Consider the following 22,824-nt stretch of genomic DNA (forward strand, 5'->3'; position numbering starts at 1 on the left):
ACAGTGCAGGCCAGGAGGAGGCAAGCCTCAGATCTTCACAGAGCTCTTGTCTAGTGATGCCGTCAGCCGTGGGACGGGGCACTGGGTTACAAGAGCGCCTCATGGGATTGGTGTGCGGGGCTGTTTTTTCCTTCCTTTGCTCAGCCAGGTGATGGGGAAAGGCAGTGTAACTGTGTTAACTGACTCACTGATGGGATGTGGCACCCACCCTCCAGCTGCGAGCTGGCCCACTTGGCACAGCCCATTGCACAACTGAGTTGAACATAAGGTACAGGCTTTCCCTGGACTCTGCCCTAACTATAGCGCTTCTCTCTGCCTTCCTCCTGGGCATATGTTTGTCTTATGCCCTTCTGACCTGCAGCCTTGCTCTGTTCCTTTCACTTCTTTTTGCTCAGCCTGTTCTCCCCTAATTAAGCCCCTCCTGACAAAATTGGCAGTAATGTGCCGTTTGCTGCCACCGTTCACTTGCACGTTCCTGCATTTGTAGTGCCAGCTCAGACAAGGCTGGTTGTTCATTGTGTCCACTGCAGTCTGTGCTGTACTGAGGTCAGTTGTGCTCCAGACTTGGCTGCTCCACAAGCATAACTGTAATAGGATTAATAGTAGTGCACAAGTCATTTGCTGTCCCTTGTTAGTGGTGCCTGAATACAATTGCATTGCCTACGAATAGGGGCATTTCTGCGGGGAGAGCATGACATTTACCCTCTTTGCTTCACCCCAGTTACAGCTTTAAACTCTGAAGAAGAGAATGATCCTCCAACCTACAAGGAAGCCTTCCCTCCGCTCCCTGAGAAAGCACCATGTCTGGAAGCTGCCCAGGAACCTGCCGGGCCCTGGAGCAAAATCCGACCAATAAAGGCTTCTGTCATCACTCAGGTTGGTGAGAGTGGGTGTCTTATCTCCCTCCTTTTCCTGCCTCCAAAAAGTAGGTGAAGTGAAGCTTTCCCTGGAGTATGAAATCCTTAGTGTGCCAAATTGACAGCCTCTTTGCTGTACTTTACCCTGGGGCATGAGGAGGACTGCAACTGAGAACTAGGACTGCTCTGGCGGGGAGGGATGCGTTGGAAAACTGTCCAGAAAAAGCTCTGCATCCCTATTCCACAAATAGCTGGAGCAGGCCTGAAGGGAGGATTACAGAATTCAAGGAGTGCTGATCCATTAAAGTATTCCCCTCATAGCACGTGCTTCAGGAAGACACCCAGTGTAGGACAGGCTGCCTGCTGCAGTCCTCTTGCCCTTTCCCTGGTCCCAGCTGGTGTCTCCACTGGAAAGGCTGATGGGTTGCACAACCCTGGGAGCTTAGTGTGCTAGTAAAGTCCTGTATGGCAAAGAGAGAGGGAGGCACTGACCATCAAAAGCATGCTGACTGCTTGTTGTGCCCTTCTTTTATCTGTCCTGTGTCTGAGCAGGTGTTTCATGTGCCACTGGAGGAGAGGAAATACAAGGACATGAATCAGTTTGGAGAAGGCGAGCAGGCCAAGATCTGCCTTGACATCATGCAGAAGACAGGAGCTCACCTGGAGCTGTCTCTCGCAAAGGACCAGGGCCTTTCAATCATGGTCTCTGGCAAGCTGGAAGCAGTCATGAAGGCTCGGAAGGAGATTGTCGCTCGTCTGCAGACTCAGGTGAGGGCATCTAACTGTTTCTTACTTCATCCTTGCTCTTCCCTTAGACTCTCAAATGCTTTGAGACCCTTGGGTGTGTGTGCTTATAAGCCGAAGAGGTGTTATTAGATGACTAATTCAGCTTTGCCATATATTTTCAAAGCACACAATTGGCAATTTGGAATGGAAATGAGTCTTAAAATAGGGTTCAAAGCTAATTACAGGCCATGGTGTTGCATGAAGGGTGGAGTCTGCAATCTCTGAACGCTTGAATTGCAAACAGTGACTTTGTGCGGAGGTACTGGTGCCAGGGGGGGTGCAGGCCCCTCACACAAAACTAGTAGTATGTGAGAACAGGACTGTGCTTTCTCTGAAGTCCTTCAGAGGAGAACGTGGAGGGATGGGAGAAGAAGTAGAGAAGAGGAAGTCCTGCCAAAAGCTGAAAGCTTCAGGTCAGGGTTCTTAATTATGTAACTCAAGTCACACTGGTAAGGAGCAGTGGCCCCGTTGTTTCACTTGCTTCTCCTTTCAGTCCTCTAGGTTTTGATTTCTTATCTTCAGATTCTTGAGTTCATAATCAAGATGGTAGTTCTTGTTGGGATATATCACAGCCAGGTCTTGTAGTGTGTTTTAAAGTGTAATGTCAAAGGTAGTTAATGCAATGGTTAATACTATGTCAGCTTAGTGCTGTTCAGCCCATGTGTCATACCCTGCCAGAGGGAAGAGAAAGAGACAAACCCTGCATAATGTGCATCTGAAAAAAATAGTTCAGGTCGTACTGCCACAGATCCATGACCCACTGTCCTCAAATATACCCTCCTACTGCCCTGGCCCCAGGTCTGAAAGGTGTGTCTGTTGTCCCAAATTCTCCTGTGCTTGGCTGGCTTCAGTACAGGGACATAGAGTTGAAGAGTCACACCAAGTGATCTTTTTTTGACTTTTTTTTTTTTCATTGTAGCTTGAATTTTAAGTGTTAGTAGTTACATATTCACAGGCATCAAGAGCATGGTAGCAATCATAAGCTACCAGGTCAGTAGAAACTTAGTGAGAAGGGAAGAAGTCAGGAATCCCTGTTACAAACCAGCCCTTTAATGGTAGATTGAGAGAAGCTCTGGGGACCCCGTTTTCAAGAGGGACCTTCTAGAAGCAGTCCCAGGAGCAGCATGTGCTACATTGAAGGCACCTTTGTACTTAGCAGTAAGCATCTCCTAGCTGTCTGCCTGCTGGAATAGGTTTCTGGTGTTGAATTTCTGTTTCCTAGGAGTCAGGCTGTATGTCTTGTTCTCTGTAGCCTTGGCAGCAGATGTCAGAGTTCAGATAAACTCCACCCATGAACCATCATCTGTCTGGTACTGCTGCAGTGTCTTACACTGGAGGATAGGTACCTCCTCATCTGTGCCTAAAGGCCTTTGCTAATTCAGAGTACTACTCCTGGGAAAACAGAAGGGTTTTGGGATAAAGGTGGGTTTTTGACTTCTGGTATACAGGCACCGTAGATGAACTGTTCTGGTACAGTATGTCCTCGGGACAGAATGTGCTGGGAAGGAGGCATTGTGTTTGCTCCTCAGTGGGACCACTAAGCAGCATCTAACTTGCTTTCCCTGGCTCTGTTCCTGTGGATCTGCCAGTGCAGGCAAGGGTTCTCACAGATGCTTGGTTCTTGTGTTGCAGGCTTCAGCGACAGTTGCCATCCCCAAGGAGCACCACCGTTTTGTCATTGGAAAGAACGGCGAGAAGCTGCAGGACCTGGAGCTCAAAACTGCAACCAAAATCCAGATCCCCCGCCCGGATGACCCCAGCAACCAGATCAAGATCACCGGCACTAAAGAAGGGATTGAGAAGGCCCGACACGAGATCCTGCTTATCTCTGCTGAGCAGGTACTTCAGTACTGTGATGTCTCTGAACAGCCATTTTGCTTCTCCATGGTATATTAGATGTTTGTAGCCACCATGACCACAATCAGTGGCTAATATGTTAGTCTGACCGAGACGTATACTGTGCCACTGGCTGTATGAGCACGGCTGCCAGGTTCTGCAACTTCTAGTTCTTCATTTTGTCCATCTCTGAAGTCAGATGTAAGTGCGTTTCATATTTGAAGTGAACTGTATTAGGTGCCAGCTGAGACAAAGCTGAGATTACCATAATACCATAAATCAGTAACAGCAACAGCAGTATTTGTAGATTGAAAGGGATGGAGATCTACAAGCCTGCAAGCTGAAAAGGGTGCTTGGGCCAGAGTGTCAAGCAAGACAGCACTGGGAACTTAGTGGTGTCTGGCAGAGACTGTAATATGGAGGGCAGTTGTCACCGAGGTCTGTTCTGGGCTCTTCCAGGATAAGCGTGCCGTGGAGAGGCTGGATGTGGAGAAAGTGTACCACCCCTTCATTGCTGGCCCTTACAACAAGCTGGTGAGCGAGCTCATGCAGGACACAGGGACGCGCATCAACATTCCTCCGCCCAGCGTCAACAAGACAGAGATAGTCTTCACAGGAGAAAAGGAGCAGCTAGCCCAGGCTGTGGCTCGTGTTAAGAAGATCTATGAGGAGAAGGTATGGATGGTCCATAACGCTTCCCATCTTTCCCACACCTGCTCATAGTTCCTCTTCTCTTCTTCGTTCTACTTTTGTGCACCCCTCTGTTGCATCCTCCTCATGTCAGCTCTGGCTCGGCAGCCCTTGCAGTACATGGCCCTGGATCTTACCATTTCCTCACTCAGCAGAGTGGGACTTGGGGTGATACTACCAGGGAGGTGACAGATTTCTCATTTCTCTGTGTCATGGGAATTAGCAGACCGCAAAGAGCTCCCCTGGCTCTTGTTCACACAGGTGCTACTAAGGAAGGAAGGAAGGAAGTGTGAAGTCTGCAGTGGTGGCCAGCTGACAGTATCAAAGTTGCTACATAAGTAGAAGTTGCTGAAGGGTGAATTTCACTCCAGTTTATTTTCCACAGCCAAGATCACTGTGAATATCCTTGTTGTGGGTTGTTGGGCTGCTTTTCCTCGTGGTTAGGTCCGTATTTGTACCAGTCTGGATTTCAACAGAGCTAATCAGCTTATAGCCTCGTAGCCCAATGGTGTTGCATTACAGTAGTGCCCGGGGGACAGCTGGGCGCTGAGCCTGTTGTGCAAAGGGAGGCGGGGGTGTGTGTGTGTGTGTGGTCTCTTCCGTGTAGCATCCCAGGGAGCTGGACACAGAATACTACTTTTGTACTTCACCTGTGCATTTTTGTGCACAAGGCTTTCTGTAGGCAGGGGCCCAAAGGGTGCTAGGGTACTGCAGAACTGCTCACCTTGGCTTTGCTCTTTTCTGGGTGCAGAGTTTCACTGCGCCTTGTGCCTCTTCCTTTCACACTTGTCCTTCCCTGCCCCCTTGTGATTGATGCCCAAGTGCCTCTGCCCCTACAGAAAAAGAAGACTACTACCATTGCAGTGGAGGTGAAGAAGTCCCAGCACAAATATGTCATCGGCCCCAAGGGGAATTCCCTGCAGGAGATCTTGGAGAAAACTGGAGTCTCTGTCGAGATCCCACCCACTGACAGTAGCTCGGAGACGGTGATACTGAGAGGCGAGCCCGAAAAGCTTGGGCAAGCATTGACTGAAGTCTATGCAAAGGTACTGACGAGGTGGACTAGGCCTTCTTTGAAGGTCACATAAAGATGCATCTGTGAGCACTGACAAGTACAGGGGGGTGGTTTCTGTTGGGCTGTTAGAGATGCAGCTCAGAAGTCAATATTGAAGGTGCAGCATGGGAATTGGAACTGAATTTTTGTGAAGGCCTCTTCCAGTCTGTCCATCAAACACCTGCTCTGTTTTTCTGTGTCTCAGGCCAACAGTTTTACCGTCTCCTCGGTCTCTGCCCCCTCTTGGCTTCATCGTTTCATTATTGGAAAGAAAGGACAAAACCTGGCCAAAATAACTCAGCAGATGCCAAAGGTATGGATGAGCTGGTTAGCTTAGCACGCTCTGATGTAGAATATGGTTTAGTCCAGAACACTCTTTGTAGAAGAGAGCAATGTATTCTAGTGTGGGTAAAACCAGGGAGGAAGTGACACAAATCGTAATACTAAGGAGAGCCTCTCTTTTACTGCTGCAAACACTACACATCCTACGTTATTCTCATGGGTTGAGCTCTTCAAAGGAAGCTTTATGTGGTACTATTTTGAGAATCGATGTAGTAGGATACTTGTAAATGCTGACTTCAACAAGGCTTCTCCCTGGTGAGTTAGGTGATATCTAGAGAAAGACTATGTGAGTAACTTCTCCAGAGCCCTTGCAGACTTCAGGACAGCACCAAAGCCTTGGGCTCTAGACACTGTGATATGACCAGAATTGCAAGTTACCTGTTTCTGAAACCATGGGAATGATGTGTGTACTTTGTGGGAAGGAAACCATCTCTTAGTGGCAGGGATTGATGGTGTAGGCCTGACTGACGGCATTGACCTGGCTTGTATCTTGGAAAATTCTTACTGGATTCATTGCCCTGTGTCTCAAGGTTCACATCGAATTCACTGAAGGAGAGGATAAAATCACTTTGGAAGGACCTACAGAAGATGTGAATGTGGCTCAGGAACAGATTGAAGTCATGGTCAAGGATCTGGTAAGTTGGTGTTACTAGTTCCAGTACATAAGAAGGAAGTGGGGGAAGAAGGAGCAACAGAGCAGAGATGATGAGGTGTGTATCGCATCCATATGATGTCTTGACATGCTTAACAGAGCTTGCAGAAGACAAGTTGTGTTGCAGATGGATGAAACCCTTGGTTATGAAGCTTGTGTATAGCATTGTTAAAAAATCAGCAGCAGGTCTTAAATCTTTTGATGCGGAGAAGGAAGGATTCTCTTTCAGTCATAGCTGAAGAGGCATTAAGGTCCCTTTAAAGAGGTCCCTTCAGACGTTTCACAAGCATGGTGCTCTGAGCTCAGACCAGACGAGTGCTGCTGCTCTGCATAAAGGCAGGAGGAGCACTTGTAGCTGACCACTGAAGAGTCAGTGCCAGTACCAGCAGCAGGCACAAGGCACTTAGGGCACAAGACAGGAGAAGGGGTGCCCTACCCTGCCTAGCCCTATACAATTCTTTATAGATCAACCGGATGGATTATGCAGAAATCAACGTTGACCACAAATTCCACCGACACCTCATTGGCAAGAATGGAGCTAACAGTAAGTGGGGTGCCTTTCTAATCCTTCCTGTGCTCAAACTCTCTGTGTTTAGTAGATCATATCAGGGGCTCTGCAGCTTATCCGGTGTTCTGTCTCCATTACGTTTCCTCTGCTCCTCTGGAGTGGTGATGGCACAAGGAGATAAATGGGCAGTGAGGCCTTAGGATGGCTTTAATGTGTGAAAGTGTCTTGGGAGGTTGAACAGTGGTGGGATTACCTTGCCATGCCCTGGGGGGAATTTTTTTTTTGGTTGGAGAATTGTCTGTCGCTTGTTTTTTTTTTTTTAAGTTGCTCGATGTGAATTACATTTTAGCCGTCAATTGGGGGTGGTGGAAATCTGCTTGGTGAGTTTCTCCCCAGAAAATAATTTGGGATTAGAAATGAATGATCATCTTCTGATCTAAATGTGGTGCTGTTTGGTGAAGAAATGGATGCCTTGCTCTGGCAAGCAAACAGTTGGCTCTGTAGATGCTGCAGCGTTTACTTGTACCGGTTCTTGTGTGGCACAGATCTGCTCTCACTGAACTTCAGGGTGAAGAGGCACTTTCCCCTGTTTCAACCCCACATCACTTGCCCCTTCTCAGAGGCTGGTTTGCTTCTTAAACAGCCTCCGAGCAGTGATAATTAAGGTGCCTTGCTTCCAAGTCTTGGCCTAGCAGAGTGTGTCACCACAGTCCTTGCCTTGAAGTTAACAGGATCAAGGACCTCTACAAGGTGTCTGTGCGCATTCCTCCGGACAATGAGAAGAGCAACCTGATCAGAATTGAAGGAGACCCACAGGGGGTCCAACAGGCCAAGAAAGAGCTGCTGGAACTCGCTTCCCGTATGGTGAGTAGGATGTGATGCTTGGGAGGGTGCAGGGTTTGGGCTTTTATGTTACCTTGTAACCTTTCGGTGCAAGTGTGTGCCCGTTGCCCACCAAGCACTTGGATCTCGTGACAAGTGCAAGTTCCTCTTCACAGATGTGTTCCTCTATTCCCTTGGATACCCCTTCTCTTTCAACCTAGAGTGAATTTTGTCTAGAGGAGAAAAGAGGGACAGGGCTGAGAAGTAAACTGTTAGGCAGAAAACTGGTAAATAAAAGTATGTTTGCAGAGAACTGGGGATGAGTCTCTTCAACCAAGTAATGAGTGATAGGACAAGAGGTAATGGCCTCAAGTTGCACCAGGGAAGGTTTAGACTGGATATTAGGAAGTATTTCTTTACAGAGGGGGTTGTTGGGCGTTGGAATGGGCTGCCCAGGGAGGTGGTGGAGTCCCCATCCCTGGAGGGGTTGAAGAGTCGGGTTGACCCAGTGCTGAGGGATCTGGTGTAGTTGGGAACGGTCAGTGTTGGGTTGATGGTTGGACTGGAGGAGCTTCAAGGTCTTTTCCAACCTAGATGATTCTGTGATTCTGTGATGTGGTTCTCCTGATGAACACTCAATGTAAACTCTATTCTCACCAGGAAAATGAACGCACCAAGGACCTAATCATTGAGCAGAAATTCCACCGGACCATCATTGGACAGAAGGGCGAGCGGATCCGGGAAATACGGGAGAAATTCCCAGAGGTGAGGCTTTCTAGGAGATGAGGAATCCAGAGGGGATGTTTCCTACTTGGGTAGCAGACACATCGTTGCTGAAGTCATAACTTTAGTGGCTCTGTATCTAACAAGTATGAGAAGATAGTTTTTCTGGCCAGAGGCTGCTAACATGGTTACCCTTTTCTGAATGGGAAAGGGGTTGTGTAGGATCCTCCCCCCGCCTTTGCATGTCTGACACGGCAATTGTTGCGTTTGCGTGCGCTGACTGTAAACGGCCACCTCCTGCAGGTTATCATCAACTTCCCAGACCCTGCGCACAAGAGTGACATCGTCCAACTTAGAGGTCCCAAAAATGAGGTGGAGAAGTGCACCAAGTACATGCAAAAGATGGTGGCAGACCTGGTAAGGGGGACTTCTATCTGCTGTTCTCTCCTACATGCCTGGATAATCCTGGACTAAAGCAGAGCTGTACGGGCTTGTCTAGGGCTGAAACACCTCAAGTTGAAAGAGCTGTGGACACTGTCCTGGCTGGATGAGGGCAGGGGGGTAATACATGTTATTTAAGGGCTATAGGGGAAGGTGCTTGACTTTGCTTATTCTTGCAAGTCTCTCATACAGAGAACTTCCTCGGGTCTAAGCCTATTGTCAAAAGCTTATTTATCAAGTTCCTGGGACGGGGCCTTGCTTGCCATAACGCTGTAATCTTCAGTTCTCCCTTCCTTTCCCCATTAGGTTGAAAACAGCTTTTCTATTTCTGTCCCCATCTTCAAACAATTCCACAAGAACATCATAGGGAAAGGAGGTGCCAACATCAAGAAGGTGAGAGAGCTTGCCTATCTCCAGTGCTCAGTATGGTCAATGTCTGCAGCTAAATCCCACTCACTGCTCTCTCCTTCTCATTGGTGATGTGAAATACCTCCAAGGGGGTTTCTGTGACATGGGACACCTCTGAGGTGTTTTTTTGTTTTTTTTTTTTTCTTTGTGTCAGATCCGTGAAGAAAGCAACACCAAAATTGATCTCCCAGCAGAGAACAGCAACTCGGAGACAATTGTTATCACAGGCAAGAGAGCAAACTGTGAGGCTGCTCGCCACAGAATTCTTGCCATCCAGAAGGAGCTGGTAAGTGAAACAACTGGCCTGTTGCAGATGAGGGACTTGGAAATGTTGCTAGAAGGCATAAATACAGAAGAAGTGCTTGTAGTGGGGAAGGGCAGGAAGAAGACAAATGTGAGTGTCTGTCTGTTCTTGACTCTTAAACCTAAGTTTATGGCTGCTCATGTGGCAGGAGTAGCCAGTCTCAAGCCCCTCTAGTCAGGCATTTCTTGCATGCAGCTCTGTAAAGATTCTAGCCTAGGTGGGAGTCAGAGGATAAGCAGAACGGGCCCAAACACATTTCTGCAGCTTGACTAACAGCCTGTTACTGTCCTCTCTTAGGCCAACATCACAGAGGTGGAGGTCTCCATTCCTTCAAAACTGCACAATTCCCTCATTGGCACCAAAGGCCGCTTCATCCGCTCCATCATGGAGGAGTGTGGTGGAGTCCACATCCACTTCCCCACCGAGGGCTCTGGCAGTGACACTGTGACCATCAGAGGCCCAGCCCAGGATGTGGAGAAAGCCAAGAAACAGCTGCTGCACCTGGCAGAGGAGAAGGTGAGCCTTGTCTCACAGGGGAAGGAGCAGATTGTTTTGGCCAGCTGTTTCTTTTGGGGTGTTGAAGTGATCCCCTCTGCCTACTAGGAAGTCTCTGGCATCAGCCTAATCCTCTTCTGAGAGATTTGAATACAGTTTGGATGATTGAAAGAAAACTGTGCTTCTGTCCTTGTGACAATGAGTTCTTCCCCCATGGGTAGAAGAACTGGCTGTAATGCTTCTCTCCCTAGGCTGGGGATGTACTCAAAGGGTTAAGGGTCCCTACTCCTGTGGTTTGAATGCTGTTGGGTATCCACACTTCTCTGAAACAGCTTACTCTGGATATCTCCTTTCCTTTTTTCTTGATCTCTGAATTCCAGCTCCAGTTCTTCCATTTCATTGCATATATCCAGGTTTGAGAACCTTGGGTTACAAGACCCCTTGCTCTGAGTTGTGACTGACTGGTCATTCTAATAGCAAGAAAAAAACCCTTTCTAATATCAGCATGTGAACATGTTCTCCTGATGGGTTGGTTGCCTCTGCTGCCTGGCTTGCAGCAGTCAGTTAGCAAATGGTTATGCTGCCTTGTGTGAGTGTCACACCCTTCTCCCTGGGAAGTCTTTTCTGCTCATATTTTCACCAGTTGTCCTGAGTGTAGAGTTAGCTTTTCAGCCCTGAGAACATCTTTCAGGTAGTGTTTTTAATTTAAGACATTGTATACCTTTCTGACTTTGACAGCACACTGCATCTACCTTGCTCTTGCAACCCTGTGTATGTGAGTGCAGGTAACGTCCCTACGTGCTTAATGTTGATGCTGGTGGGTATTTTCTATATATTGACATGTTCCATGGATATCTGACTCCTTTCAGCAAACGAAGAGTTACACCGTGGACCTCCGTGCAAAGCCAGAGTACCACAAATTCCTTATTGGTAAGGGTGGTGGAAACATCCGTAAGGTGCGTGACAACACTGGGGCCCGCATCATCTTCCCAACATCCGAAGACAAAGATCAGGAGCTGATTACTATCATGGGAACTGAGGAGGCTGTCAAAGAGGCACAGAAGGAGTTGGAGGCCCTCATCAAGAACCTGGTAGGAGCTAGCTACTTTTTCAACTTCCTTGCCTATCACTGTAGCAAGGTGTAACGAGTCAGTGTGGAGGACCTGCTTGTCCTAAAGCCATATGCTGCCCTTCATGGGAGCTCAGAAAGATCCTCCTTGCTGTCACTTGTTGGGGTGAGGTTGTAAACTGATTGTTGGTTGTAAATTGAGTGCAGCAAACTTGTGCTTATCACCAGGAGCAGCAGGGTTGACTGGCTGTCATCTGTTGGCAGGATAACGTGGTTGAAGACTCCATGGTGGTTGACCCCAAGCACCACCGCCACTTTGTCATCCGGAGAGGGCAAGTTCTGCGTGAGATTGCGGATGAGTATGGTGGTGTCATGGTCAGCTTCCCGCGTTCTGGCACCCAGAGTGACAAAGTCACCCTCAAGGGAGCCAAGGACTGTGTGGAGGCAGCCAAGAAACGCATCCAGGAGATCATTGAGGACCTGGTATGTCCCAGGAGAACTGTTTGCTCTACACTTTGTTGCTTCAGCAGTGCCTTCCTTGAACCTGCTGTACAGCCAAGCTTTATGTGAACAAGTCCCACAGTACTTCTGGGTTTTGAAGCTTTGCTGTCCAACATACAGGGTCTGCAGACTTTAGATCCTGGCCTGGTGTGGTGGTTTAGCCCCTGCCGGGGTCTGAGACCACGCGGCCGCTGTCCCTCCCCCACAAAGGGATTGAAATACAAAGCCCCGGGGCTGGGATAAGGAAAGGTTTAATACAACAGTGCAACTGCAGCGCAACAAACAGCAACAATAAGAATAACAGTAATAACAATGAATAGAGCAAAATATCTACCAATACAGCAGTGAGAATAGAGCAAATTCCACAGTACACGTGGTAACCTCTTGTCCTGCTTCAGCGCCAGGATGTGACGTGGCATGGCATGGTATCTGAATAACCCAGCTAGAGCTTCCCCCCCCCCCCCCCACTGCTGGGGAAACTTAACCCTATCCTGGCTAAACCAGGACACCTGGGGAATGGCAGCTGGCTCCAAAATGGCGATGCTGTATGAAGGAATTGCCTCCTCTGACCATCTTCTTGGGTTTTAGGGGTGGAAATAGGAGACCCTTTCTTGGTGTACTTCTAGACATTAAAAGATTGGAACCTTCTTGTGCCTTTCCATGCCTGGCCTTGGGCAGTGGTTGTTCTCTGGGCTTTCCTGTGCTGTTAGTGTTGGCTTTTGGAAGCACCCAGCTGTGAAATCTGTTCTTTTCCCTTCTTTCCTTCTTTGTCTTTTTCCTTTCTTCTAATGCTTCCTCCCCCTCAGGGTAATAGAGAGCTTGAGCTTTGGTCTCAGAAGCCTGTAACATCATGGGTTGTGGAGGCACCCTTCGTTAAGAAATCCTCTGTTAACTTCTCTGAGAGAGGAAGGATTCTAGGCAACTTTCAGTTCTTCCCCTGTCAGCAGCTGTTATCTTTTCTAACTCCTCTCTCTATGGATTTCACCATACACAAGCATCCTGTTTTCTGGTGTGAAAGAGGCTGCATTGCAATAGAGCAACTCTGCTTTCTCACAGGAAGCTCAAGTGACAATCGAATGCACCATCCCACAAAAGTTCCACCGCTCCATTATGGGCCCCAAAGGATCCCGGATCCAGCAGATCACCCGGGACTACGGTGTTCAGATCAAATTCCCTGACAGGGAGGAGAACCCAGGTATACCCATGGATGTTCGCATGGTGGTTGGGGTGATCGTGTAACCTACGCTCCATGTCAGTGGAGATGTTCTACTTAAAATCTATGGAGAACTGACCCCAGGTGTTCCCTGCAGTGTCCTTGAACCTGGGCTTAGCGGCCACCTTGCTCTCTTGGGTAAAACTGCAGACCTGAGTGTTGTGAATGTGTTCTCACCACAGAGTGCAGGGAGTACAAGGACCTACCCTGGCAGAAAGGGCTCTGCAGGCTTAACCAAGGTCTCTCTGGGCTCTCGTGCTGACTGTGCTGAATTCAGCACAGCGGGTGCCTGTTGAATACTCTGGCCTAGCACCAGCCATCCTGTTGTAACATCCAGTGCTGTGCTGGTGAACTTCCCTGTTGGGGAAGAAACTCCCAGCTTTCTTTGTTGCCTCTGCTAATGTAGGAGTGCAGCCTCTGCTTCCGTAGTGCAACTTCAGGTGCCTTCTGTGCAGGCAAAGGCAGTATCAGTGCTTTGCAGAGAGGTGTGGAGCAGGCTGCTTCGGTGGATGTTCTTGCTCTGCTCCTTCCAGGCTAAGCCCTGGCAAACTCCCTGTGCTAGGAGTGACCTCCTCCACAGCAGTCTGTAGTGTCTGACTTCTCTTGACAAAGCCCAGGCTGAGCCTGAGGGTCTAGAGGGGGAGATAATGAGCAAGGAGGGGGCTCTGTGCATTTAACACGAGACTTTCCATGTTTCCAGCCCCTGTTGCAGAACCAGCTGTGCAGGAGAATGGTGAGGAAGGTGGGGAAGGCAAGGACGGGAAGGATGCAGATCCCAGCTCTCCAAAGAAGTGCGATATCATCATCATCTCTGGCCGCAGGGAGAAGTGTGAGGCAGCAAAGGAGGCGCTGCAGGTATGTGGCTTTCTAAGCCCCCTAGCCCTGTAATGTAGCGATGCCCCGATGCAAGAAGCTCACTGCAGTCTCTAGTGGTGGTAATAAAAGCTACTTCCTCAGTCAGGGTTGCAGTTGAGGTGGTCACTGATGTGAACTGTAGGGGTGGTCTGTACCACTCAAGGGAAGTCCTCTGCTCTGTGGTTCAGCCTGGCAGCTTGAATCAGTGCCTGACCTTGCAATTGCTAGAGCTCGTAGGCAGCCCCAAGTTCCTTGCCATAAAAGCATGACATGCTTGTTTTATGGAACACAGCTGGAAAGAGAAGGAGTCTGATTGAGGCTGAATCATTCTAGCTTTCGCAGACCTTGCCATGCTCCTTTAGTGATGTTTTCCAAGTCTCTGCTAGATTGAAGCCAAGGATATGAAAACAGTCTGTTCCCAGAGCCGGGGTTTAAGATTGCTTGTTTGGAAAAAATGCTTTAACACCCAACAGGTCATCTTGGTGTTTGCAGCTGATCTCTCTTCCTGTAGAGTTTGTATCCTGACTACAAGGGAATGTACCTCAGTTCAGCAACACATTCTTTTGGGCAAGTCTATGGAAAGCTGAAAGACAGAAGTCTTTCAACAGGTAAACTGTGCTCCCTCCCCTGCAGGCTCTGGTTCCTGTCACCATTGAGGTGGAAGTTCCCTTTGATCTTCACCGTTACATCATTGGCCAGAAAGGAAGTGGGATCCGCAAAATGATGGATGAGTTTGAAGTAAGTTGTTGCCCTTCCTGCATCTCCTCTGTCCTGGAGAATCTGTAGGTGACGATGTTTGCGGTGGTGGCAATCAGTTGCAACGTATGTAGGAGTGTTGTGGCTTGACCCTGGAATACAGGCTCTGTAATAAGAAAACGAGACCTGTGTGATTTAGTCCCTGGCTCAGGGCTTGGTGGGTTTCGTGCTGAAGCTGTATGATCAGTGCTGATGCCGTGAGTGTCACATGGCTTGTTTGGTGCCCACAGGGATTCCTCACCAGTGTGAGCTGCTTTGCTCCTAGGCCTTGGGAAGCAGCTCTGCTGTACCTGCCCATTTGGGAGAATTCACCCGAAGCCCACAGGGACTCTTGGGGCTGATGCAGTTTGGCTGCAGACAGCGCTATTGAACGTGTGTATTTGTTTCCTGGCTTCTCTAGGCCAGCATAGGGACTGTGGGGGGCTGAAGCCCCACAGCAAAGCAATCTGATAATAGCTGAAGAAACAGGGTTCAAAAAACATATAGACACGGTCCCAGACAACTGGCTCTAGGTGGCCCTGCTTGAGCAGGAGTGTTGGGCCAGGTGAGCTCCAGAGATCCCTACCGGATCCCATGCTGTGGTGCTGGCTGGGTGGGAGCTGCTCTTGGCGGCAGGGGAGGTCAGCGAGATGCCAGCCTGCAGTGATAGGCATCACAAGTGATACAAAATGAGCAGTGATACAAAACAGTAATTGCTGCTTGTTACTCAGGTGAACATCCAGGTCCCTGCTCCTGAGCTGCAGTCGGATATCATCACCATCACTGGGCTGGCTACCAACCTGGACCGTGCCAAGGCCGGGCTGCTGGAAAGAGTGAAGGAGCTGCAAGCTGAACAAGAGGATCGGGTAAGGCCTGTGCCTGTCCTTCTTCCAGCTAAACAAGGCTTCAGCCTCTGGGTGTTCCTTTCAGAAGCTGTACAGACTCCTGGAACCCCTTGCCTTTTAAGGTGCTCTGCGGGTGTGAACTGCTCTTAAGAGTGTACCCAAATGTAACTCGTTTAACATGAACTGACAGGAGAGTTTTGGGATTCTGCTTTAGGTCACTTTGGACTGTCCAGGGCTCTATCACACCTTTGTGTATCTTTGAGACACTGCAAGGTGGGAACCTCACTGTGCTGGGAGTCTCTCTGTACCTATTCTCATTGAATCCTTACCACAGCTCTGAAAAAATAGGTGAGGAATGAGTTGGATGGTTGTTCACTACTTGTAGTTTCCTGCTGAACTTGGTGAAAGCACAAGGCCCCAGCAGGTGGATGTCTTGGGTGCTCTTCTGTAGCCACGTACATTCCAGCATGTCCCTGTAGAATCTGTTCCATGCATCTCAGAGGCCAGAAGGAAACACTGGGACTTAGATGGACATCACTGGACTAGCCATGGTGTGTTCCCTGCTGTTGTATCTCACTCTGCTTCTCCTGTTCCAGGCCTTGCGAAGCTTCAAGCTGACAGTCACTGTCGATCCCAAGTATCATCCTAAAATCATTGGGCGGAAGGGAGCAGTGATCACCCAGATACGCACAGAGCATGAGGTCAACATCCAGTTCCCTGACAAGGATGATGAAAGCCAGGTGAGAGGTCAGAGGGGCTGCAAGGAGGGCTGCTGCTTGTCTCTGGGCATAGGAAGCACAGCGCTGCCTTTGGGTAACGTGGAGGGTAAAAGGGATTAGCAGGGAGAAGGCTTGCTCAGCTACTATGAGCCTTGTTTCTCACACATTTCCCTGTGCCCCAGGCCCAAGACCAGATCACCATCACTGGCTATGAGAAGAACGCTGAGGCTGCCCGGGATGCCATCATGAAGATTGTTGGTGAGCTGGAGCAGATGGTCTCTGAGGATGTGACTCTGGACCATCGTGTTCACGCACGCATCATTGGTGCACGTGGTAAAGCCATCCGCAAAATCATGGATGAGTTTAAGGTGAGCAGTAGAGCGATGCAGCGCAGGTTAGGCTGGTCCTGGGTGGCCAGTGGTGCCACTTGCTCCTGTGCTAAGAGCTTGGTAGCAGCTTGGTGCTAGGGGCTGAATTCAGGAGCGTGAGGCTCACATCTTATGGTCTTTGTGTCTTGTGCCTGTTGAGCACCTTCAGCTGGAACAGGCGCAAAAGAAAAGCTGGTGCTGTCCTGGGCAGCTGGGCTATCTGGACACCACACCCACACACCGGTTGAAGTGTCCCCACACGACCTCAGCTGTGAGTCACTTCTTCTGGAAGCCAGGCAGGGAGGAGGCTGAGCTCTCCCTGTCTTGCTGGAACACAGCCCGAAGAGGAACCTGGAAATGCTTCCTTGGTGCTTTGGGTTAGCCCTGCAAACGGCGCTGAGCTCTGGCCCTCTGTGCAGCGCTTTTAGTGGGTTTCTTGCAGACGGGGTCCCTGATGGTCATCCAAGGGAGGAGGTGGTTATGTCAGCTGTTGCGATAACTGGAAGTGGACAGCCAGGCCTGTGGCTGGGGGTTCTGGGAAGAGACTGTGCCCAGACCCCCTCAGCTTGAGCTTAACTCAAGGAAATCCTCTGTATTTCTTTGTTTCTCTAGGCCACTGTTGATTCCCTTGATTTTGGGAATCTTAACACATTCTCAGGGCTCCAGATTTGACAAAATCAGCTGACTCCGGGAAGGGCAGGGACCTTTGCCCCTGACTGTGTGTGGCAGTAGCAGCATGCTTTGTTACAGGGGCAGTAGTGAAGGTGAATCCAGAGTGATGAGGCTTTGGAGACTTGCATCTTCCCTGTGAGGGTGGTGAAGCCCTGGCAGAGGTTGCCCAGAGAAGCTGTGGCTGCCCCCTCCCTGGAAGGGTTCAAGGCCAGGTTGGACGGGGCTTTGGGCAACCTGGGCTAGTGGAAGGTGTCCCTACCTGTGGCAGGGGGGGTGGGACTGGATGAGCTTTAAGGTCCCTTCCAGCCCAAACCATTCTATGGTTCTGTGATGTTGGCTGGGCTCAGTTGTCGAAACAAGCTGTTTGGTTCTCAAATGAGCAACCTTTGGTTTTGGTCCTGTCTTGTGTGGCTTCCCTGCACCCTCTGGAAGGCAAACTGTGAGAGAGCTCAGTGTATGGGGTGCACTAAGCCAGCTCCATAAAGTGATTGTCAGCCAGGATTACTCTATCTGTGGAGGAGACAGAAAGCTTATTGTGCTTCATGCTAATCGCTTGATGGTGAAAATGCCTGCAGCAGTGTGAGGACACTGTCTGGAAATGCAGCCCTGCTCTGCATCTGCTGCAGGTGCTGCACAGAAGGCAGCAGGCCTCTGGGCAGTGAGAACAGCAGGGGCTGCTGGAAGATGGGTTGTTACTGCAGAGCCTGTTCTTCCCAGGGGAACCAGACAGCTTCAGGGCCAGGTATATTCTGGTGCACCCCCCAGTGTCTGAACTATGTTGATTCTAAACAGACTTGCAGCAGTGAACAGATCAGGGCTCTTCTGTGAATCTAATGACGATTGATGGGGAGTCTGTTGCTTTTCAGATGTGCATACGTAAGCCCCATCCTGTGTTGCAGGTGGATATTCGCTTTCCCCAGAGTGGAGCTCCTGACCCCAACTGTGTGACTGTGACAGGACTCCCAGAGAATGTGGAAGAAGCTATCGATCACATCCTGAACTTGGAGGAAGAATATGTAAGTGTTCAGCAAATCTGTGCAGGGGCTTAGCAAGGATTTCCTCTGCCGCAGAGCTGGATGTCTGAAGTATCTCTGTGTGGTATTTTCTACCACTGCGTCGGAGAACTTGAGCCCTGTGCAGGCAGCAGGCAGCCCTCATCTGCAACTGCCCCTCAGACCAGCTGGGCGCAGGGCCCAGGCTGTGCTCTGCGAAGCAGTGCAAGGGCTGGTCCCTCTGCCCAGGGGACGGCAGTGAATGAGAACGCTGGACCACCACCGGGATGTACATGCTTGCCTTGCTGTAGCTTGCATCAGTTAGGGATCGTTGGCACTCAGACTAGTGCAGAAACACTGTGTTTGGTCATTGTAGAACAGGCTGGTGACCTTGGACGGGTTGGGGGGAGGTGTGTTAACACCAGTTTGAGGAACTATCGAAATCCCCCCCAACTGGGCCATGTCACTGCAGCTTGCGGATGTGGTGGACAACGAGGCGATGCAGGTGTATATGAAGCCCTCTTCACATGAAGAGTCCAAGGCCCCATCCAAGGGCTTCGTGGTGAGAGATGCCCCCTGGGCCACTGTCAACAATGAAAAGGTGAGTGCTGCTTCTGCTACAGGCCTGGGGACACGGGGCGTGTGGCACCCTCTGCCAAGGACTTCCCCTGAGGTCCGGCCCTCCTGTCAGGGCTGGGGAAACAGAGCATTCTCCTCCCTTGGTGGCAGAGAAAGCAGTGAAGGGCTCTCGTGCTCTTTGTGGCCTGTGCAAGCTGAGAGTAGGCCTGGACTCTGCCTCTCCAGCTTCTAAAGCACTGCGCTCTCTTCCTTCCAACCATCATGCCCACACTGACTACCCCACTGTGGAGCTGTTGGGGAATGGGAGATCCTTACCACAAAGTGTCCTGCCAGGGATGGGGCAGACCCACACCCTTGATCCAACTGCCATTTGCTCCTATCTGCATCCTCCGAAATGTCATCTCTAGACGGCTTGACCGTCCACCCTGGGCAGTCCTAAGTACATAATGATCTTTTTCAGCCCTCGCCCATTGTCTCTGCTCACGGAACATCAGAAATGCTCAGGGACGCACCGTGCAGGTTCACAGCAGGGCAAGAGCTTAACGTGTTCCCTTTTTGTTTGCTCTAGGCCCCTGATATGAGCAGTTCTGAAGACTTCCCCAGCTTTGGGGCTCAAGTGGCCCCCAAGACTCTTCCCTGGGGACCCAAACGATAATGACCTGGAAGCAGAAACTCCTCCAGCCTGCTGACCTGACACTAACCTGCCACAAATACTTCCTGTCTGAAATCTGACCCAGCGGCTGGAGCACAAGTCAATTGCCCCAAGAGGTCTCCTAATGGTGTCTGGAGTGCTAGACCCCATCCTGCTCCCCTCAGCTATCACCGTGGCTAGGACCCACCCTCATCTCTTGATGGATATTCTTTCCTCCTTTGGAACAAGACTCAGATTCAAACACTAAGTGTGTGTGTTTTTGTTAGAAACTTCATAATTGACTCAAAGTGGCTAAGATTTGCAGCTTCCCAAGCGCTAGCAGAGCAATCTGCTCTCTTGAGCATGTCTTACTAGGCATTCTCGCCTTCATTAGGAGACCTCCTTTACTGTGGCTAGGAATCTACTTCCTGTCTCATGACCTCAGGAAATAAATTTCCTTGACTTTCTAAAGCCAAAACGTTTGCCCTCTTTCCTTTGTGTTTATCCCAGGCCTTACCTTACCTTTGTAGAGTGCAATCAACTTTTTTTCCTTTTAACTGCCAAAAATTCATTTAATGCTGATAGCTGACTGTGGGGAGAGCTTAAAATAATCTAAAAGGTCAGAAACTTGCTTGTTAAAGGAACAAAACCTTCAGTAGGCTGTAGAGGCAGCAGAGATGGAAGGGACCAGAACACCGTACGGCTGCCCTGGTCAGGTAACACCTCTGAGTGCAGCGTTCAGCGAGCGCATCCCTGCGCCACACCGAGCACAGCCCCGAGTCTTCCAGCGCGTGAGGACGGACCCCGCTCCTAGTTCCCACGTTCCCTCGTTCACCCTTGCCCACAGCCCACAGCGCGAGCAGGCAGGGCCAGCCAGCGCCACCGCATGGGACAGGTTGGGGTCGGCCAAGGTTGCTGCGGTGGCACGGCCCAGGAGGAGCTGGTGGGAAGCACAGCCTTGAGAAGCTGTAGTCCTCTGCTAGCACTGCAGCATCTAGGCATGAGCGGTAGGGACACCTATTACTATTGCCTTCTTTCTACCTCAAAAGTCAGTACGATGGTGGCCTCTCGGTGTCGGTGCGTAAGCAGCTGTTCCAGCTCTTGCCCTGGCACCCAGAGCAGAAGTGTGGAGGAGAAGCAAGAGGAGCCTTTTGTCTCCGAGTGGCTGTGGGAGCTCCTCCAGAGGGAAGCTGAGTGTGGTGATGATGAGGCAGGCTGTGAATCGGAGAGAACCGTAGGACTGCTTGCTGAGCTAGAACAGGGCTCGGCCTCGAGGCCGTAGGTGCAGCCTTGCCCCAGCCCTTGGTTGTGAGGTTGTGAGCTAGGCTTCTGCTCTGACGGTGTTGGGGGGCTGATGGCGTGGGGCGCTGAGCCCTCCCCAAGGCCTCCATCGTATGGGCAGTAGAGGGTGATCCATGCTCTGTACTCCGGGCCGCTGGCGCCTAGGCCCTGCCACAGCTTGCTCGAAGGGGGCTGTGTCCAAGCTCCTCCAGCCAGTAAGAGGAAAACCACGTCTTTGTGGAGGGAGGCAGGGAGCGTGGGGTTCCTGTGTTCCCTCCTTCCCCTGCCTCAGTCCTACAGAGGTTGTAGTCTGAGCCATTCCTCTATCCCAGCTGCTTCAGCTCTTGGACAAGCAGGAGTCCCTAGCCTCTCTTCTCTAGTGCTGCTCAAGGAGCAAAGGCCCAAAGCTCTGGCAGGCTGAGCCCGGCGTTCTTGCCTTTCCCTCTGTCCGGCATGCCTGACATGCCCACGCTTCTCCTTCCAGCGCCAGCTCTTCTTGGAAGAGGCTGCTATGCAGAAGTTGAACCAAAACCTCACAGTGCTCTCCTTAAGTTTGAGAAATGACTGGAGCTGACCACGGCCCGTCGCAGGGCACCTCTCTGCCCCTGAAGGACAGGGTGGCCTTGCCTCCGGAACGGGAGACAGGGTGGGTTAGACAGAACTAGGGTGACACCCTCCCATCTGTGTCTGTCAGAAAATGGTTATTACCCCTGTAGCTTAGGTCTGTCCTACGTCACCAAGCCTATCGCCCCCCTCTTCCTCTTTATGCCCCCTCGTGCCCTCACCAGTTGCACAGCTAGGCTTGAGTTCCATTCAGGGCACCACCATCTGGGCTTGTGCCCCATAGCCCCACCCTCCACTCTAAAGAAGGTCATGAAGTGATTGTACCTAGTACTGTCCCCCCCCACCCTCCTTCCGCAGCAGACTGTGGCATGTGTCCATTTCCTCTCTTTGACGTCTTCCATATTGTACGTTTCCATAGCAATGATCCCTTGGCCTTAACTTTGGAATTTGGAGACTATATGCAAACATGTAAAAAGGCTCATGAGTATGGATGACACTGGAATTTTATAAATTCTAAAATAAAACCTGAAACAGCTTGGAGTGTCACGGATATTATTTCTACTGGTGGGTTGAGGTCCAAGGCTGTCCTTGCTTGGCGGGGTTTAGCCTGGTTTGAGGAGCTCCAGCTTGCACCCATGAGCCTGCGCTGCTGCACGGCCCTGCCTAAGGCGGGACTCACCCAGCAAGAGGCTGGGGAGGCAGCGGCCTGCTGGCACCTGGGGGGGTGCTGCTGGGGCCGCTGTGGGTGTAGGGGAGGAGGGGGAGGCACCACCCGCACTCCCTCTTCCTTGTCTCCTCCATAAGTGCAGCCTCTCGCCCGCGTTCCGTGGCTGGCGCCGCTGCGCAGCACCCACCAGCTGGGGCCCAGCGTGGCCGGGGGGCTGCGTGCCGGGGGTCAGGGCCTGCCTGGTGAGCTCACCCGCCCTCTCCGTAGCTCTCCCCCTCCCCACAGCACCTCGGCCCTTCCCCTGTGCCTGCTGCCGCTGGCAGGAGCAAACCCGCCGTGGTTACGTTGAGCGAGAGGCGGTGTGGGAGGCTGCAGCCCGATCTTTGTTCACCCCAGCAGCCAGCGGAGCTGTGGTTGCCCTGACCAGCCGCGCAGCTACAGCGGGCAGGTGCTGCCCTGGGGTGGCTCAGCGTGGCCCAGGGACGTGGCGTGGCCAACTCCTTCAATTCACGCTGCCAGGGCGCTTACGCAGCACCGGAGTTACCTCGCAGTAACGCCGACGAGCTTGGACAAGCACCCGGAGCTGGCTGCGTCCCTCCCTGCTGTCCCCAAATGCCCGCGTGCCAGCCGGGCAGGAAGGCTATGCCTGCTGCCCCGCGGCTCTGGGCTGGCTTCAGAAGGAGCTGGCCAGCAGCCCTTCGGTCCCAGCACCGTGCCGTGGGCCTCGGGGCACACTGCGGTGCTCAGCTGCTGGCGAACTGCTCGGTTTTCCAGTCCCTGCCTGCAGCCAGATCCATGACACCGGCCTTGCTTCTTGTCACAGAATCTCAGAATCATCTCGGTTGGAAAAGCCCTTGAAGCTCCTCCAGCCCCACCATGAACCTCACCCTGACCGTTCCCAACTCCACCAGATCCCTCAGTGCTGGGTCAACCCGACTCTTCAACCCCTCCAGGGATGGGGACTCCCCCCCTGCCCTGGGCAGCCCATTCCAACGCCCAACAACCCCTTCTGCAAAGAAATCCTTCCTAAGAGCCAGTCTGACCCTGCCCTGGCGCAGCTTGAGGCCATTCGCTCTTGTCCTGGCGCTGGTTCCTTGGCTCAAGAGACTCATCCCCCTCTCTGCACCCTCCTTTCAGGGAGTTGTAGAGGGCGATGAGGTCTCCCCTCAGCCTCCTCTTCTCCAGACTAAACCCCCCCAGTTCCCTCAGCCGCTC

At 51.2% G+C, this 22,824-nt stretch overlaps 1 protein-coding gene across 3 annotated transcripts in view; it reads left to right on the forward strand.

The window, feature by feature from the left end:
- The window catches only part of HDLBP (high density lipoprotein binding protein), a 41,477-nt gene extending 20,000 nt beyond the window's left edge, over positions 1-21,477 (forward strand). For all 3 annotated transcript variants that reach the window (XM_074878099.1, XM_074878100.1, XM_074878101.1), the window contains exons 4-28: positions 722-876; positions 1,410-1,625; positions 3,276-3,482; positions 3,939-4,154; positions 5,009-5,215; positions 5,429-5,536; positions 6,096-6,200; positions 6,683-6,761; positions 7,450-7,589; positions 8,208-8,312; positions 8,574-8,687; positions 9,018-9,104; positions 9,274-9,405; positions 9,721-9,939; positions 10,788-11,009; positions 11,252-11,470; positions 12,545-12,683; positions 13,402-13,556; positions 14,190-14,294; positions 15,023-15,157; positions 15,733-15,876; positions 16,038-16,223; positions 17,795-17,911; positions 18,360-18,488; positions 19,035-21,477. In XM_074878099.1, coding sequence (XP_074734200.1) covers positions 722-876; positions 1,410-1,625; positions 3,276-3,482; positions 3,939-4,154; positions 5,009-5,215; positions 5,429-5,536; positions 6,096-6,200; positions 6,683-6,761; positions 7,450-7,589; positions 8,208-8,312; positions 8,574-8,687; positions 9,018-9,104; positions 9,274-9,405; positions 9,721-9,939; positions 10,788-11,009; positions 11,252-11,470; positions 12,545-12,683; positions 13,402-13,556; positions 14,190-14,294; positions 15,023-15,157; positions 15,733-15,876; positions 16,038-16,223; positions 17,795-17,911; positions 18,360-18,488; positions 19,035-19,121 — 3,728 coding nt within the window. In that variant the 3' untranslated portion in view covers positions 19,122-21,477. The remainder of the gene's footprint in view (positions 1-721; positions 877-1,409; positions 1,626-3,275; positions 3,483-3,938; positions 4,155-5,008; positions 5,216-5,428; positions 5,537-6,095; positions 6,201-6,682; positions 6,762-7,449; positions 7,590-8,207; positions 8,313-8,573; positions 8,688-9,017; positions 9,105-9,273; positions 9,406-9,720; positions 9,940-10,787; positions 11,010-11,251; positions 11,471-12,544; positions 12,684-13,401; positions 13,557-14,189; positions 14,295-15,022; positions 15,158-15,732; positions 15,877-16,037; positions 16,224-17,794; positions 17,912-18,359; positions 18,489-19,034) is intronic.
- The last annotated feature ends 1,347 nt before the right edge of the window (positions 21,478-22,824 follow it).

The sequence above is a fragment of the Strix uralensis genome, chromosome 9, assembly GCF_047716275.1.
Source record: "Strix uralensis isolate ZFMK-TIS-50842 chromosome 9, bStrUra1, whole genome shotgun sequence".
Lineage (NCBI taxonomy): Eukaryota > Metazoa > Chordata > Aves > Strigiformes > Strigidae > Strix > Strix uralensis.